Below are 17,715 nucleotides of genomic sequence, written 5' to 3' on the forward strand. Positions count from 1 at the left end.
TATAGTACTGCAACAACAACAACATGTTATAGTACAGCAACAACAACATGTTATAGTACTACAACAACAACATGTTATAGTACTGCAACAACAACAACACGTTATAGTACTGCAACAACAACAACACGTTATAGTACTGCAACAACAGCATGTTATAGTACAACAACAACAACATGTTATAGTACTGCAACAACAACAACACGTTATACAACAACAACAACAACATGTTATAGTACAACAACAACAACAACATGTTATACAACAACAACAACAACATGTTATAGTACAACAACAACAACATGTTATAGTACAGCATCAACAACATGTTATAGTACAACAACAACAACAACAACATGTTATAGTACAACAACAACAACAACATGTTATACAACAACAACAACAACATGTTATAGTACTGCAACAACAACATGTTATAGTACAACAACAACAACATGTTATAGTACTGCAACAACAACATGTTATAGTACAACAACAACAACATGTTATAGTACAACAACAACAACATGTTATAGTACTGCAACAACAACATGTTATAGTACAACAACAACATGTTATAGTACAACAACAACAACATGTTATAGTACTGCAACAACAACAACAACATGTTATAGTACAACAACAACAACATGTTATACTACAACAACAACAACATGTTATAGTACAACAACAACAACATGTTATAGTACAACAACAACAACATGTTATAGTACTGCAACAACAACAACAACAACATGTTATAGTACAACAACAACAACATGTTATAGTACAACAACAACAACATGTTATAGTACAACAACAACAACAACATGTTATACAACAACAACAACATGTTATAGTACTGCAACAACAACATGTTATAGTACAACAACAACAACATGTTATACTACAACAACAACAACATGTTATACTACAACAACAACAACATGTTATAGTACAACAACAACAACATGTTATACTACAACAACAACAACATGTTATAGTACAACAACAACATGTTATAGTACAACAACAACAACATGTTATAGTACTGCAACAACAACAACAACAACATGTTATAGTACAACAACAACAGCATGTTATAGTACAACAACAACAACAACAACATGTTATAGTACAACAACAACATGTTATACAACAACAACAACATGTTATAGTACTGCAACAACAACAGCATGTTATAGTACAACAACAACAACATGTTATAGTACTGCAACAACAACAACATGTTATAGTACTGCAACAACAACATGTTATAGTACTGCAACAACAACAACAACAACATGTTATAGTACAACAACAACAACATGTTATACTACAACAACAACAACATGTTATAGTACAACAACAACAACATGTTATAGTACAACAACAACAACATGTTATAGTACTGCAACAACAACATGTTATAGTACAACAACAAAACAAAACATGTTATAACAACAACATGTTATAGTACTGCAACAACAACATGTTACATACAACAACACTTACATCATCAGATACTCTGTGTGTGTACTGTAGGAGAAACACTGCATACGTGTAGTACTCACCCCTATAGTTGAGGCCATGTAGTCGGAGCAGATTTCAGCAAAGTCCCGTCCCATCACTCCATAGTACAGACCATAGAACAGCATGATAACGCCCACATCCATGGAGTCCTCAGCCTTGATCCTACAACACATCCATGGAGTCCTCAGCCTTGATCCTACAACACATCCATGGAGTCCTCAGCCCTGATCCTACAACACAACATCCATGGAGTCCTCAGCCTTGATCCTACAACACATTCATAGAGCCCTCAGCCTTGATCCTACAACACATCCATAGAGCCCTCAGCCCTGATCCTACAACACATCCATAGAGCCCTCAGCCTTGATCCTACAACACATCCATAGAGCCCTCAGCCTTGATCCTACAACACATCCATAGAGCCCTCAGCCCTGATCCTACAACACATCCATAGAGCCCTCAGCCCTGATCCCAATAACACATCCATAGAGCCCTCAGCCCTGATCCCAATAACACATCCATAGAGCCCTCAGCCTTGATCCTACAACACATCCATAGAGCCCTCAGCCCTGATCCCAATAACACATCCATAGAGCCCTCAGCCTTGATCCCAAAACACATCCATAGAGCCCTCAGCCTTGATCCCAATAACACATCCATAGAGCCCTCAGCCCTGATCCCAATAACACATCCATAGAGCCCTCAGCCTTGATCCTACAACACATCCATAGAGCCCTCAGCCCTGATCCCAATAACACATCCATAGAGCCCTCAGCCCTGATCCCAATAACACATCCATAGAGCCCTCAGCCTTGATCCTACAACACATCCATAGAGCCCTCAGCCTTGATCCTACAACACATCCATAGAGCCCTCAGCCTTGATCCCAATAACACATCCATAGAGCCCTCAGCCCTGATCCTACAACACATCCATAGAGCCCTCAGCCTTGATCCTACAACACATCCATAGAGCCCTCAGCCTTGATCCTACAACACATCCATAGAGCCCTCAGCCTTGATCCTACAACACATCACAACGTTAATAGGTTTTGATCCAAAATGGCCCCCATAGGGCTCTAGTCACTATTTAGGGAATAGGGTGGGTCAGGTGCTGTTTCGGATACACGCCAAATCAAGTTTATTTAAAGTTTGTCTGTGTGTGTGTGTGTGTGTGTGTGTGTGTGTGTGTGTGTGTGTGTGTGTGTGTGTGTGTGTGTGTGTGTGTGTGTGTGTGTGTGTGTGTGTGTGTGTGTCTCTCTCTGTGCATGTGTGTTTTTGTATGTTAGTGCTTTGCGATTAAACCGAAATGTCAGTTATTTTTTGTTTTTTAAAACAACTTATTGACCAACATCGGGTTCAATTACTTGAATTAGGTTGTTTTCTGTGAGCTCACATCCAGCCTGAACTGTGTGATGTAGTAGGGAGTTGTAGTTTCTCTAGAGATAAACCACATCCAGCCTGAAGTGTGTGATGTAGTAGGGAGTTGTAGTTTCTCTAGAGATAAACCACATACAGCCTGAAGTGTGTGATGTAGTAGGGAGTTGTAGTTTCTCTAGATAAACCACATCCAGCCTGAACTGTGTGATGTAGTAGGGAGTTGTAGTTTCTCTAGAGATAAACCACATCCAGCCTGAACTGTGTGATGTAGTAGGGAGTTGTAGTTTCTCTAGAGATAAACCACATCCAGCCTGAACTGTGTGATGTAGTAGGGAGTTGTAGTTTCTCTAGAGATAAACCACATCCAGCCTGAAGTGTGTGATGTAGTAGGGAGTTGTAGTTTCTCTAGAGATAAACCACATCCAGCCTGAAGTGTGTGATGTAGTAGGGAGTTGTAGTTTCTCTAGATAAACCACATCCAGCCTGAACTGTGTGATGTAGTAGGGAGTTGTAGTTTCTCTAGATAAACCACATCCAGCCTGAACTGTGTGATGTAGTAGGGAGTTGTAGTTTCTCTAGAGATAAACCACATCCAGCCTGAAGTGTGTGATGTAGTAGGGAGTTGTAGTTTCTCTAGATAAACCACATCCAGCCTGAAGTGTGTGATGTAGTAGGGAGTTGTAGTTTCTCTAGAGATAAACCACATCCAGCCTGAAGTGTGTGATGTAGTAGGGAGTTGTAGTTTCTCTAGAGATAAACCACATCCAGCCTGAACTGTGTGATGTAGTAGGGAGTTGTAGTTTCTCTAGATAAACCACATCCAGCCTGAAGTGTGTGATGTAGTAGGGAGTTGTAGTTTCTCTAGAGATAAACCACATACAGCCTGAACTGTGTGATGTAGTAGGGAGTTGTAGTTTCTCTAGAGATAAACCACATACAGCCTGAACTGTGTGATGTAGTAGGGAGTTGTAGTTTACAACAGGCCAATATTCTACATAGTATAGCGCAGAAGTCGTGGTCATTAACTACAACGACCATAATCCATTGCGCAGCTACTTGTCCGGTCTGAGGTGAGATCCTGAGGCGATACAGAGAGCAGCTGTTGCCTAGCAACATCGCTACCTGAAAATACATAATCTAAGAGATTGATAGTAGGTATTCAGAGGTCAAAAAGCCTTATTTACTCTGAAGAACTACTAAAATAGTGATTTTATTAAAGTAATGTGAATAACTGATGGTTTATAAGTGATCAGTAGTAAATGGTCTGGTTTAGTCTGTGTTGTTACAGCATTCAATCCACATAACAGCACATTTAATGTTAATCTAAAAAAATCTTTGATACCCGAAAATCGGTGATTCGTTTTTTTTTTTACGAACTGAAACGAGCCCAAAAAGCTTTAAATCAGTCAGGAATAGTCTGCGTGACGCTCTAGCACTCACCTGAAGAAGACATTGAAGCCGAACATTGTGAACATGATGACCAGGTATCCAATCACTCCCACCGCGTAGCTCAGCTTATAGACCAATAGAAACCATTTATACACCATCCTGAAAAACACACACAGTAAATAACCTCTCTCCCTAGTGGTTAACCCCCTCCGGGACAGTAAATAACTTCTCTCCCTAGTGGTTAACCCCTCCAGGACAGTAAATAACCTCTCTCCCTAGTGGTTAACCCCTCCAGGACAGTAAATAACCTCTCCCCTAGTGGTTAACCCCCTCCAGGACAGTAAATAACCTCTCTCCCTAGTGGTTAACCCCTCCAGGACAGTAAATAACCTCTCTCCCTAGTGGTTAACCCCCCCTAGTGGTTAACCCCCTCCAGGACAGTAAATAACCTCTCTCCCTAGTGGTTAACCCCTCCAGGACAGTAAATAACCTCTCTCCCTAGTGGTTAACCCCCTCCAGGACAGTAAATAACCTCTCTCCCTAGTGGTTAACCCCTCCAGGACAGTAAATAACCTCTCTCTCTCTAGTGGTTAACCCCCTCCAGGACAGTAAATAACCTCTCTCCCTAGTGGTTAACCCCCTCCAGGACAGTAAATAACCTCTCTCCATAGTGGTTAACCCCCTCCAGGACAGTAAATAACCTCTCTCCCTAGTGGTTAACCCCCCCCCCTCCAGGACAGTAAATAACCTCTCTCCCTAGTGGTTAACCCCCCCTCCAGGACAGTAAATAACCTCTCTCCCTAGTGGTTAACCCCCTCCAGGACAGTAAATAACCTCTCTCCTAGTGGTTAACCCCCCAGGACAGTAAATAACCTCTCTCCCTAGTGGTTAACCCCCTCCAGGACAGTAAATAACTTCTCTCCCTAGTGGTTAACACCCCCCTCCAGGACAGTAAATAACCTCTCTCCCTAGTGGTTAACCCCCTCCAGGACAGTAAATAACCTCTCTCCTAGTGGTTAACCCCCCAGGACAGTAAATAACCTCTCTCCTAGTGGTTAACCCCCTCCAGGACAGTAAATAACCTCTCTCCCTAGTGGTTAACCCCCTCCAGGACAGTAAATAACCTCTCTCCCTAGTGGTTAACCCCCCAGGACAGTAAATAACCTCTCTCCCTAGTGGTTAACCCCCTCCAGGACAGTAAATAACCTCTCTCCCTAGTGGTTAACCCCCCTCCCCCAGGACAGTAAATAACCTCTCTCCCTAGTGGTTAACCCCTCCAGGACAGTAAATAACCTCTCTCCCTAGTGGTTAACCCCCCTCCAGGACAGTAAATAACCTCTCTCCCTAGTGGTTAACCCCCTCCAGGACAGTAAATAACCTCTCTCCCTAGTGGTTAACCCCCTCCAGGACAGTAAATAACTTCTCTCCCTAGTGGTTAACCCCCCTCCAGGACAGTAAATAACCTCTCTCCCTAGTGGTTAACCCCCCTCCAGGACAGTAAATAACCTCTCCCCTAGTGGTTAACCCCTCCAGGACAGTAAATAACCTCTCTCCCTAGTGGTTAACCCCTCCAGGACAGTAAATCACTTCTCTCCCTAGTGGTTAACCCCCTCCAGGACAGTAAATAACCTCTCTCCCTAGTGGTTAACACCCTCCAGGACAGTAAATAACCTCTCTCCCTAGTGGTTAACCCCCTCCAGGACAGTAAATAACTTCTCTCCCTAGTGGTTAACCCCCTCCAGGACAGCAAATAACCTCTCTCCCTAGTGGTTAACCCCCTCCAGGACAGTGGTTAACCCCCTCCAGGACAGTGGTTAACCCCTCCAGGACAGTGGTTAACCCCCCAGGACAGTAAATAACCTCTCTCCCTAGTGGTTAACCCCCTCCAGGACAGTGGTTAACCCCCAGGACAGTAAATAACCTCTCTCCCTAGTGGTTAACCCCCCTCCAGGACAGTAAATAACTTCTCTCCCTTGAGGTTAACCCCCTCCAGGACAGTGGTTAACCCCCCTCCAGGACAGTGGTTAACCCCCTCCAGGACAGTGGTTAACCCCCTCCAGGACAGTGGTTCACCCCCCTCCAGGACAGTGGTTAACCCCCTCCAGTGTACCGTGGTGTCTGACAGGACAGTGGTTAACCCCCTCCAGTGTACCGTGGTGTCTGACAGGACAGTGGTTAACCCCCTCCAGCGTACCGTGGTGTCTGACAGGACAGTGGTTAACCCCCCCCCTCCAGTGTACCGTGGTGTCTGACAGGACAGTGGTTAACCCCCTCCAGCGTACCGTGGTGTCTGACAGGACAGTGGTTAACCCCCCTCCAGTGTACCGTGGTGTCTGACAGGACAGTGGTTAACCCCCCTCCAGCATACCGTGGTGTCTGACAGGACAGTGGTTAACCCCCCTCCAGTGTACCGTGGTGTCTGACAGGAAAGTGGTTAACCCCCCTCTCTCCCTAGTGGTTAACCCCCCTCCAGTGTACCGTGGTGTCTGACAGGACAGTGGTTAACCCCCCCCCTCCAGCGTACCGTGGTGTCTGACAGGACAGTGGTTAACCCCCCCGCCCCCCTCCAGTGTACCGTGGTGTCTGACAGGACAGTGGTTAACCCCCCAGCGTACCGTGGTGTCTGATAGGACAGTAGTTAACCCCCTCCAGGACAGTGTTTAACCCGCCCCCCTCCAGCATACCGTGGCGTCCGACAGGACAGTGGTTTGCGTGTCGCTCTGAAGACGACATAGCTGGTGATGACAGAGAACATTCCCCACATGGAGAGAAACCTCCACCAGTAGAGTTTTATAGTGAAATAGAGAGGAACCACCCACATCTGGAGCAGGGTGACCAACTGGAGAGAGAGAGAAGGGGGAGGGAGAGAGACAGAGAGATGAGGACAGAGGGGGAGAGGGGGAAAGACAGAGAGATGAGGACAGAGGGGAGAGAGAGACAGAGAGAGAGAGAGAGACAGAGAGGAGAGAGAGAGAGAGACAGAGAGGAGAGAGAGACAGAGAGGAGAGAGAGAGACAGAGACAGAGACAGAGACAGAGAGGAGAGAGAGAGAGAGAGAGAGAGAGAGGAGACAGAGGGGGAGGGAGAGAGCGAGATAGACACAAAGAGACAGAGGTCAGGTGTGTGTCTTTAACCACATACACATTTCTAGTGGATGTAAATCAGTCATACACACTGTCTGGCTCCTGTAACCCACCATTTTGGATCCAACCCACCCAGGCAGTCGCCGGCTGCTGTACTCACATTGTATGAGCGGTTGTGCCGCTGCTTCCACTGCACCAGTACGATCTGAGCCACCACTAGCGTAGCGATGAGGATGAGCACCATCTCTGCATGCATGGCCTCATGGCCCCGGTGCTTCACGTGCAGGCGCTCATGCTGTACTCTGGGGGGGGGGGAGAGAGATCTAAAAAGGTGCCATGATGAATCTCTGGGGGGAAGAGAGATCTAGAAAGGTGCCATGATGAATCTCTGGGGGAGAAAGAGAGATCTAAAAAGGTGCCATGATGAGTCTCTGGGGGAGAAAGAGAGATCTAGAAAGGTGCCATGATGAATCTCTGGGGGGAGAAAGAGAGATCTAGAAAGGTGCCATGATGAGTCTCTGGGGGAGATCTAAAAAGGTGCCATGATGAGTCTCTGGGGGAGAAAGAGAGATCTAAAAAGGTGCCATGATGAGTCTCTGGGAGGGGGGAAGAGAGATCTAAAAAGGTGCCATGATGAGTCTCTGGGGGGGGGGAGAGAGATCTAAAAAGGTGCCATGATGAATCTCTGGGGGAAGAGAGATCTAAAAAGGTGCCATGATGAATCTCTGGGGGAGAAAGAGAGATCTAAAAAGGTGCCATGATGAGTCCCTGGGGGAGAAAGAGAGATCTAAAAAGGTGCCATGATGAGTCTCTGGGGGAGAAAGAGAGATCTAAAAAGGTGCCATGATGAGTCTCTGGGGGAGAAAGAGAGATCTAAAAAGGCGCCATGATGAGTCTCTGGGGGAGGGGGGGAGAAAGAGAGATCTAAAAAGGTGCCATGATGAGTCTCTGGGGGGGGGGGGAGAAAGAGAGATCTAAAAAGGTGCCATGATGAGTCTCTCTAGAATGAGAGCAGTGTCAAAAATAACTTCCATGAGCTTCTCTGAGATCTAGCCTTGTGGGACACTAACAATAGTCAGATACCAGGACGTAGATGACTACTCCCAGAATTCACTACAGTAGGTACCAGAGACATACAGTGGATTCAGAATTCACTACAGTAGGTACCAGAGACATACAGTGGATTCAGAATTCACTGCAGTAGGTACCAGAGACATACAGTGGATTCAGAATTCAGTACAGTAGGTACCAGAGACAAACAGTGGATTTAGAATTCAGTACAGTAGGTACCAGAGACATACAGTGGATTCAGAATTCAGTACAGTAGGTACCAGAGACATACAGTGGATTTAGAATTCACTACAGTAGGTACCAGAGACAAACAGTGGATTTAGAATTCACTACAGTAGGTACCAGAGACATACAGTGGATTCAGAATTCAGTACAGTAGGTACCAGAGACATACAGTGGATTCAGAATTCACTACAGTAGGTACCAGAGACAAACAGTGGATTTAGAATTCACTACAGTAGGTACCAGAGACATACAGTGGATTCAGAATTCAGTACAGTAGGTACCAGAGACATACAGTGGATTCAGAATTCACTACAGTAGGTACCAGAGACATACAGTGGATTCAGAATTCACTACAGTAGGTACCAGAGACATACAGTGGATTCAGAATTCACTTAGGTACCAGAGACATACAGTGGATTCAGAATTCACTACAGTAGGTACCAGAGACATACAGTGGATTCAGAATTCACTACAGTAGGTACCAGAGACATACAGTGGATTCAGAATTCACTACAGTAGGTACCAGAGACATACAGTGGATTCAGAATTCACTACAGTAGGTACCAGAGACATACAGTGGATTCAGAATTCACTACAGTAGGTACCAGAGACATACAGTGGATTCAGAATTCACTACAGTAGGTACCAGAGACATACAGTGGATTCAGAATTCACTACAGTAGGTAGGTAGCAGTATTCAGACCCCTGGACTTATTCCACATTTTGTTACATTACAGCCTTATTTATAACATTATTATTTTTCCTCATCAATCTACACACAATACCCCATAATGACATCACAATACCCCATAATGACATCACAATACCCAATAATGACATCACAATACCCCATAATGACATCACAATACCCAATAATGACATCACAATACCCCATAATGACATCACAATACCCCATAATGACATCACAATACCCCATTATGACAAAAAAAACATAAGTATTCAGACCCTTTGCCACGAGGCTCGAAGTTGAGCTCAGGTGCATCCAGTTTCCATTGATCATCCTTGAGATGTTTCTACAACTTGATTGGAGTCCAACTGTGGTAAATTCAATTGATTGGACATGATTTGTAAAGGCACACACCTGTCTATACAAGGTACTTGTCTATATATAAGTTCCCACAGCTGACAGTGCATGTCAGAGCAAAAACCAACCCATGAGGTCGAAGGAACTGTCCGTAGAGACCCGAGACAGAATTGTGTCGAGGCACAGATCTGGGGAAAGGTATCAAAAATGTTCTGCAGCATTGAAGGTTCAGGAACACAGTGGCCTCCATCATTCTTAAATGGAAGAAGTTTGGAACCACCAAGACTCTTCCTAAGAGCTGGCCGCCCGGCCAAACTGAGCAATCGGGAGATGACCAAGAACCTGATGGTCACTCTGACAGAGCTCCAGAGTTCCTCTGTGGAGATGGGAGAACCTTCCAGAAGGACAACCATCTCTGCAGCACTCCACCAATCAGGTCTTTATGGTAGAGTGGCCAGACGGAAGCCACTCCTCAGTAAAAGGCACATGACAGCCCGCTTGGAGTTTGCCAAAAGGCACCTAAAGGACTCAGACCATGAGAAACAAGATTCTCTGGTCTGATGAAACCAAGATTAAACTCTTTGGCCTGAATGCCAAGCGTCACGTCTGGAGGAAACCTGGCACCATCCCTACGGTGAAGCATGGTGGTGGCAGCATCATGCTGTGGGGATGTTTTTCAGTGGCAGGGACTGGGAGACTAGTCAGGATCGAGGGAAAGATGAACAGAGCAAAGTACAGAGATCCTTGATGAAAACCTGCTCCAGAGCGCTCAGGACCTCAGATTGGGGCAAAGGTTCACCTTCCAACAGGACAGTGACCCTAAGCACACAGCCAAGACAATGCAGGAGTGGCTTTGGGACAAGTCTCTGAATGTCCTTGAGTGGCCCAGCCAGAACCCAGACTTGAACCCAATGAACATCTCTGGAGAGACCTGAAGATAGCTGTGCAGCGACGCTCCCAATTATGGGGTATTGTGATGTCATTATGGGGTATTGTGATGTCATTATGGGGTATTGTGATGGCATTATGGGGTATTGTGATGGCATTATGGGGTATTGTGATGGCATTATGGGGTATTGTGATGGCATTATGGGGTATTGTGATGTCATTATGGGGTATTGTGATGTCATTATGGGGTATTGTGATGTCATTATGGGGTATTGTGATGTCATTATGGGGTATTGTGATGTCATTATGGGGTATTGTGTGTAGATTATAATAATAATAATAATATATGCCATTTAGCAGACGCTTTTATCCAAAGCGACTTACAGTCATGTGTGCATACATTCTACGTATGGGTTGGTGAGAGAAAAAAAAAAACAATTTAATCCATTGTGTATTCAGGCTGTAACACAACAAAATGTGGAATAAGTCAAGGGGTATAAATACCTTCTCATTGTCCAATTACAGGTTCTACTTTCTCACTGTCCAATTACTGGTTCTAAATGAGGACTTACTTCCAGTTCTCCCTGTGAGTCATTTTCAGGAGATCCCCCTAGAAGAGAGAGGGGGGAGAGAAGAGAGAGAGAGAGAGAGAGGAGAGAGAGAGAGAGAGAGAGGAGAGAGGGAAGAGATAGAGAGAGAGAGTTCTTTTAGAACTCACCAAAAACTACACATATCTAGGACTAAGTATCAGCAACACAGGTAGCTTTCACAGGGCTGTGAATGAGCTGAGAGACAAAGCAAGAAGATCCTTCTATGCCATTAAAAAGAACATTCAAATCGAAATTCCAATTAGAATCTGGCTCAAAATGTTCCAATCAGTTCTAGAACCAGTTGCTCTATATGGCAGTGAAGTATGGGGTCCACACTTATAATGAATTTAGCAAATGGGACAAACATCCAATCGAAACACTGCATGCAGACCGTATTGCAAGTGCAAAGAAAGATAGAGCACGTAGAGCAGAAGTGGGCCAATACCACCTCCTTATTCAAATAGAACAAAGAGACATCACATTTTACAACCATCTAAAAACAAGTGACCCCAAAACATTCCATCACACAGCTCCACAATGTCAAGAGATGAAACAAGAGAAGAGTCCCCTCAGCCAGCTGGCTCTGAGGCTCAGTTCACCAACCCAAACCAACCCCATAGAGCCTCAGGACAGCACTCAGCCAGCTGGCTCTGAGGCTCAGTTCACTAACCCAAACCAACCCCATAGAGCCTCAGGACAGCACTCAGCCAGCTGGTTCTGAGGCTCAGCTCACCAACCCAAACCAACCCCATAGAGCCTCAGGACAGCACTCAGCCAGCTGGTTCTGAGGCTCAGTTCACTAACCCAAACCAACCCCATAGAGCCTCAGGACAGCACTCAGCCAGCTGGTTCTGAGGCTCAGCTCACCAACCCAAACCAACCCCATAGAGCCTCAGGACAGCACTCAGCCAGCTGGTTCTGAGGCTCAGCTCACTAACCCAAACCAACCCCATAGAGCCTCAGGACAGCACTCAGCCAGCTGGTTCTGAGGCTCAGTTCACTAACCCAAACCAACCCCATAGAGCCTCAGGACAACACTCAGCCAGCTGGTTCTGAGGCTCAGTTCACTAACCCAAACCAACGCCATAGAGCCTCAGGACAGCACTCAGCCAGCTGGTTCTGAGGCAAATCAGTTCACAAAACCAAACCAAAATATAGAGCCTCAGGAAAGCACTCAGCCAGCTGGTTCTGAGGCTCAAAACCCAAACCAACCCCATTTGCCTCAGGACAACACTCAGCCAGCTGGTTCTGAGGCTCAGTTCACTAACCCAAACCAACCCCATAGAGCCTGAGGACAGCACTCAGCCAGGGTTCTGAGGCTCAGTTCACTAACCCAAACCAACCCCATAGAGCCTCAGGACAGCACTCAGCCAGCTGGTTCTGAGGCTCATCACAACCCAAACCAACCCCAGAGCCTCAGGACAGCATTCAGAAAATCTGGCCCAACCAAATCATCACAAAACAAAAATATATCACCTATTGGAAAGACACCACAACAAATCAAAATAAACTTCAATGCTATTTGTCTCTAAACAGACAGTACTTGGTGGCAGACTATCTGACCACTGTGACTGATAGAAAACTGAGGAAAAACCTGACTAGGTACAGACTCTGAGAGGACAGTCTGGCTATAGAGACCTGTCATCACAGACAAACCTGGCTGACAGAGAGGACAGTCTGGCTATAGAGACCGGTCGGCACAGACAAACCTGGCTGCCCAGAGAGGACAGTCTGGCTATAGAGACTGGTCATCACAGACAAACCTGGCTGCCCAGAGAGGACAGTCTGGCTATAGAGACCGGTCAGACAGACAAACCTGGCTGCCCAGAGAGGACAGTCTGGCTATAGAGAAACTGGCTGACAGACCAACCTGGCTGCCCAGAGAGGACAGTCTGGCTATAGAGACCGATCGGCACAGACAAACCTGGCTGCCCAGAGAGGACAGTCTGGCTATAGAGACTGGTCATCACAGACAAACCTGGCTGCCCAGAGAGGACAGTCTGGCTATAGAGACCGGTCGTCACAGACAAACCTGGCTGCCCAGAGAGGGCAGTCTGGCTATAGAGACCGGTCGTCACAGACAAACCTGGCTGCCCAGAGAGGACAGTCTGGCTATAGAGACCGGTCGTCACAGACAAACCTGGCACCCCAGAGAGGACAGTCTGGCTATAGAGACCAGTCATCACAGACAAACCTGGCTGCCCAGAGAGGACAGTCTGGCTATAGAGACCGGTCGTCACAGACAAACCTGGCTGCCCAGAGAGGACAGTCTGGCTATAGAGACCGGTCATCACAGACAAACCTGGCTGCCCAGAGAGGACAGTCTGGCTATAGAGACCGGACATCACAGACAAACCTGGCTGCCCAGAGAGGACAGTCTGGCTGCCCAGAGACCTGTCATCACAGACAAACCTGGCTGACAGAGAGGACAGTCTGGCTGCCCAGAGAGGACAGTCTGGCTATAGAGACCGGTCGTCACAGACAAACCTGGCTGCCCAGAGAGGACAGTCTGGCTATAGAGACCTGTCATCACAGACAAACCTGGCTGCCAGAGAGGAGTTCTGCTCTACAACATCCGAGAGTACAGTCTGGCTCATAGAGACCGGCGCAGGTCCTAACCAGGCACTTGTCATCTCCCAGAGAGGACAGTCTGGCTATAGAGACTGGGCTCCCTCCAGACAAACCTGGCTGCCCAGAGAACGGACAGTCTGGCTGTTCAGACCTTCCCAAGTTCTCTCAGACAAACCTGCTGCCCAGAGAGGACAGTCTGGCTATAGAGACTGGTCGAAGCTCACAGACAAACCTGGCTGCCCAGAGAGGACAGTCTGGCTATAGAGACTCCAGGCTCTGATCAGGCAAACCTGGCTGCCCAAACAAGGACAGTCTGGCTCATCCAGACCTCTGGCCTGACAAACCTGGCTGCCCAGAGAGGACAGTCAGCTATAGAGACCAGTCAAAACAGACCAACCTGGCTGCCCAGAGTGGAACAAACTGGCCTAGAGGACAGCGGAGTCAATCACCACCTGGAGACACCTGAAACCCCAGAGAGGGCAGTCTGGCTATAGAGACCTGGATAGGATAAAGACAAACCTGGCTGCCCAGAAGATTTAGATGCACTATTGAGACCTTCTGTAGCTCAGTTGACAAACCTGGCTGCCCAGAGTAGTGGGTTCAGTCTGGCCACCCATAGAGACCATGTATGCACACAGACAAAGTCCTGGCTAAAAGCCCAAATGGCAGTCTGGCTATTATATTACTATTGTAAAGTGGCTGTTCCACTGATGTCAAACCTGGCTGCCCAGAGAGGACAGTCTGGCTAAGAGACCTGCTAAATGACTTAAATGTAAACCTGGCTGTAACCCAGAGTGAAATGCTGAATACAACTGGTGTAGAGACCTTACAGTGAAATGCTGACCAACCTGGCTGCCCAGAGAGGACAGTCTGAATACAACAGGTGCAGAGACCTCACAGTGAAATGACTGAATACAACAGGTGCCCAGTAGACCTTACAGTGAAATGCTGAATACAACAGGTGTAGTAGACCTTACAGTGAAATGCTGGCTACCCAGGTGTAGGAGGACCTCATGAAATGCTGAATACATCCGGTGAGTAGACCTCACACAGGAAATGCTGAGGTCCTAATCCAGGCACTAGTCATCTCCAGTCTGAAATACTGCAACTCGGTGTAGGCTGGGCTCCTGCCTGTGCCATTAAACCCTACAAAATCATACAGAACGTGTAGCAGCCCGTGAAATGGTGTTCAACAGGTGTCCCAGACCTCACAGTGAAATCACCGCTCCTCCGTAGACCTCCACTGGCTGAATACAACAGGTGAGTAGACTCGCATCCGCTGAAGACCATGGTGCTTAGCCTCACAGTGAAATGCTGAGGGGAACAACACCTCAGTACCTCCAGGCTCTGAAGGCCCTACAAACAAGGTGTAGTAGACCTCACAGTGAAATGCTGAATACAACAGGTGTAGTAGACCTTACAGTGAAATGCTGAGTCAAAACTGTTAGACCTTACTGGCCCCCCAATGGTGGAACAAACTCTCTCACGACGCTGAGGACAGCAGGTGTCAATCAGACCTTCCGGAGACACCTGAAACCCCACCTCTTTAAGGAATACCTAGGATAGGTGTAAGTAATCCTTCTCACCCCCTTAAAAGATTTAGATGCACTATTGGTCCTTCTGAATACTCAGGTGTGGTAGAGCATGGCGCTTGTAACGCCAGGGTAGTGGGTTGAAATGCTGACCACCCATACGTAGAATGTATGCACACATGACTGTAAGTCGCTGATAAAAGCATCTGCTAAATGGCATATATTATTATATTATTATATTACTATTGTAAAGTGGCTGTTCCACTGGTGTATGTCAGTGAAATGCTGAATAACAGGTGTAAGTCGCTGAAATGCTGGATAAGAGCGACCTGCTGAAATGACTTAAATGTAAATGTAAATGTAACCTCACAGTGAAATGCTGAATACAACAGGTGTAGTAGACCTTACAGTGAAATGCTGAATACAACAGGTGTAGTAGACCTTACAGTGAAATGCTGAATACAACAGGTGTAGTAGACCTTACAGTGAAATGCTGAATACAACAGGTGTAGTAGACCTTACAGTGAAATGCTGAATACAACAGGTGTAGTAGACCTCACAGTGAAATGCTGAATACAACAGGTGTAGTAGACCTCACAGTGAAATGCTGAATACAACAGGTATAGTAGACCTCACAGTGAAATGCTGAATACAACAGGTGTAGTAGACCTTACAGTGAAATGCTGAATACAACAGGTGTAGTAGACCTTACAGTGAAATGCTGAATACAACAGGTGTAGTAGACCTTACAGTGAAATGCTGAATACAACAGGTGTAGTAGACCTTACAGTGAAATGCTGAATACAACAGGTGTAGTAGACCTTACAGTGAAAGGCTGAATACAACAGGTGTAGTAGACCTTACAGTGAAATGCTGAATACAACAGGTGTAGTAGACCTTACAGTGAAATGCTGAATACAACAGGTATAGTAGACATTACAGTGAAATGCTGAATACAACAGGTGTAGTAGACCTCACAGTGAAATGCTGAATACAACAGGTGTAGTAGACCTTACAGTGAAATGCTGAATACAGCAGGTGTAGTAGACCTCACAGTGAAATGCTGAATACAACAGGTGTAGTAGACCTTACAGTGAAATGCTGAATACAACAGGTGTAGTAGACCTCACAGTGAAATGTTTACTTACGAGTCCCTAAACAACAATGCAGTTTAAAAAAAATACAGATAAGAAATAAGAAATAAAAGTAACAAGTAATTAAACTGTTTATAGACATAATATGACTTTTGTAATGTCTTTATTCTTTTGGAACTTCTGTGAGGGTAATGTTTATTGCTAATTTTTTATTGTTTATTTCACTTTTGTTTATTATTTACTTCACTTGCTTTGGCAATGTAAAGATATGTTTCCCCATGTCAATAATGCACTTCAATTCAAATTTAATTGAGATGAAAAGAGAGAGAGAAGAGAGAGAGAGAGAGAGAGAGAGAGAGAGAGAGAGAGAGAAGAGAGAGAGAGAGAGAGAGAGGGAGAGAGAGGGAGAGAGGAGAGAGAGAGAGAGAGAGGGGAGAGAGTCAGAATCAAGAGAAGAGAGAGAGAGAGAGGAGAACCGTTTAGAGAACGGAAGCAAACAGAGGAAAAGGAGAGAGTCTAGAGGAGACAAATTCATCAAGAGAAGAGAGAATTTCGTTCTGTTTGCTTCCGTTTACCGAACGGAAGCAAACAGAGCAAAACGTGAGTGTCTATCGGACAAATTCATCTTGGTCCCCATTTCTTAGCGAAGGGAGTCATTTATAGTAACGTTACACGTTTAGTAGTCTAGACTTGTAAACAAGCAGATGTGTGATATTTACGAGACATAGCTCACTTTACGTTAGCCAACGTTAACCTAGATGACGCGTTGATAACAAATGTCTGCAATAGGTGGTTAACTCGCGTTGATCTAAAAAATAATAAAAATACAAAATAAATAAAATCATATGATTACTAGCTATTGCAGCTATCAACCAAAACGTATGGAGAAAGGACTGAATCTAAGACGCATTTACAAAAAAATATAATAATAATAATGTTGCCACACACCCTGTCGTAGTAGAATAATCTATCTAGAGATGTTTTCAGGTTAAACACAACGACCCATTGGGAACCGCTAGCTACCTAGCATTTAGCTTTACGACCACGTTATGCATACTGTCAATTCACCTGGTTGTATAAACAGTAGCTGACGTTAATTGTTTAGCTAACTAGCTAATAACACAGGCCGTTGTAAAAAAAAAGCAGTAGCTAACCATGTAAGCGTTACCTGGGGTTGAAGTCCAGCCATATCTCCTGTTGTTATTGGAGCTAACGAGCTAGCCGGCTCGCTAAACACACAACCCGACTTAGAAACTGACAGCTGCGCTGCCAGCGTAAGAATTCCACTTACCTTACGTAGTTTACGTAAGACAGCCTC

General features: G+C 45.6%; 1 protein-coding gene and 1 long non-coding RNA gene across 5 annotated transcripts in view; one reads left to right on the top strand and one right to left on the bottom strand.

Annotated features, from left to right (window-relative positions):
- rnf175 (ring finger protein 175) overlaps positions 1 to 17,715 on the bottom strand; it is a 31,123-nt gene that overhangs the window by 6,758 nt on the left and 6,650 nt on the right. For all 3 annotated transcript variants that reach the window (XR_008062107.1, XM_052459059.1, XM_052459060.1), the window contains 6 exons: positions 17,566 to 17,715; positions 11,183 to 11,220; positions 7,542 to 7,683; positions 6,983 to 7,137; positions 4,350 to 4,457; positions 1,572 to 1,692 (listed from right to left, as the gene is read on the bottom strand). The exon at positions 17,566 to 17,715 is cut by the window's right edge. Coding sequence is in view for 2 of the 3 variants with exons in the window: in XM_052459059.1 (XP_052315019.1) it covers positions 1,572 to 1,692; positions 4,350 to 4,457; positions 6,983 to 7,137; positions 7,542 to 7,683; positions 11,183 to 11,220; positions 17,566 to 17,586 (585 nt within the window). In the remaining variant the exon portion in view is untranslated. The remainder of the gene's footprint in view (positions 1 to 1,571; positions 1,693 to 4,349; positions 4,458 to 6,982; positions 7,138 to 7,541; positions 7,684 to 11,182; positions 11,221 to 17,565) is intronic.
- On the top strand, positions 8,371 to 9,542 carry LOC127906623 (uncharacterized). Of its 2 annotated transcripts, none has more exons than XR_008062109.1 (3): positions 8,371 to 8,544; positions 8,955 to 9,036; positions 9,074 to 9,542. It is a non-coding gene; the product is annotated as an uncharacterized LOC127906623 (long non-coding RNA). The 2 variants fall into 2 exon arrangements; XR_008062110.1 differs by lacking the exon at positions 8,371 to 8,544 and adding an exon at positions 8,831 to 8,872.

This window comes from Oncorhynchus keta, chromosome 13 (assembly GCF_023373465.1).
Source record: "Oncorhynchus keta strain PuntledgeMale-10-30-2019 chromosome 13, Oket_V2, whole genome shotgun sequence".
In the NCBI taxonomy this organism is placed as follows: domain Eukaryota; kingdom Metazoa; phylum Chordata; class Actinopteri; order Salmoniformes; family Salmonidae; genus Oncorhynchus; species Oncorhynchus keta.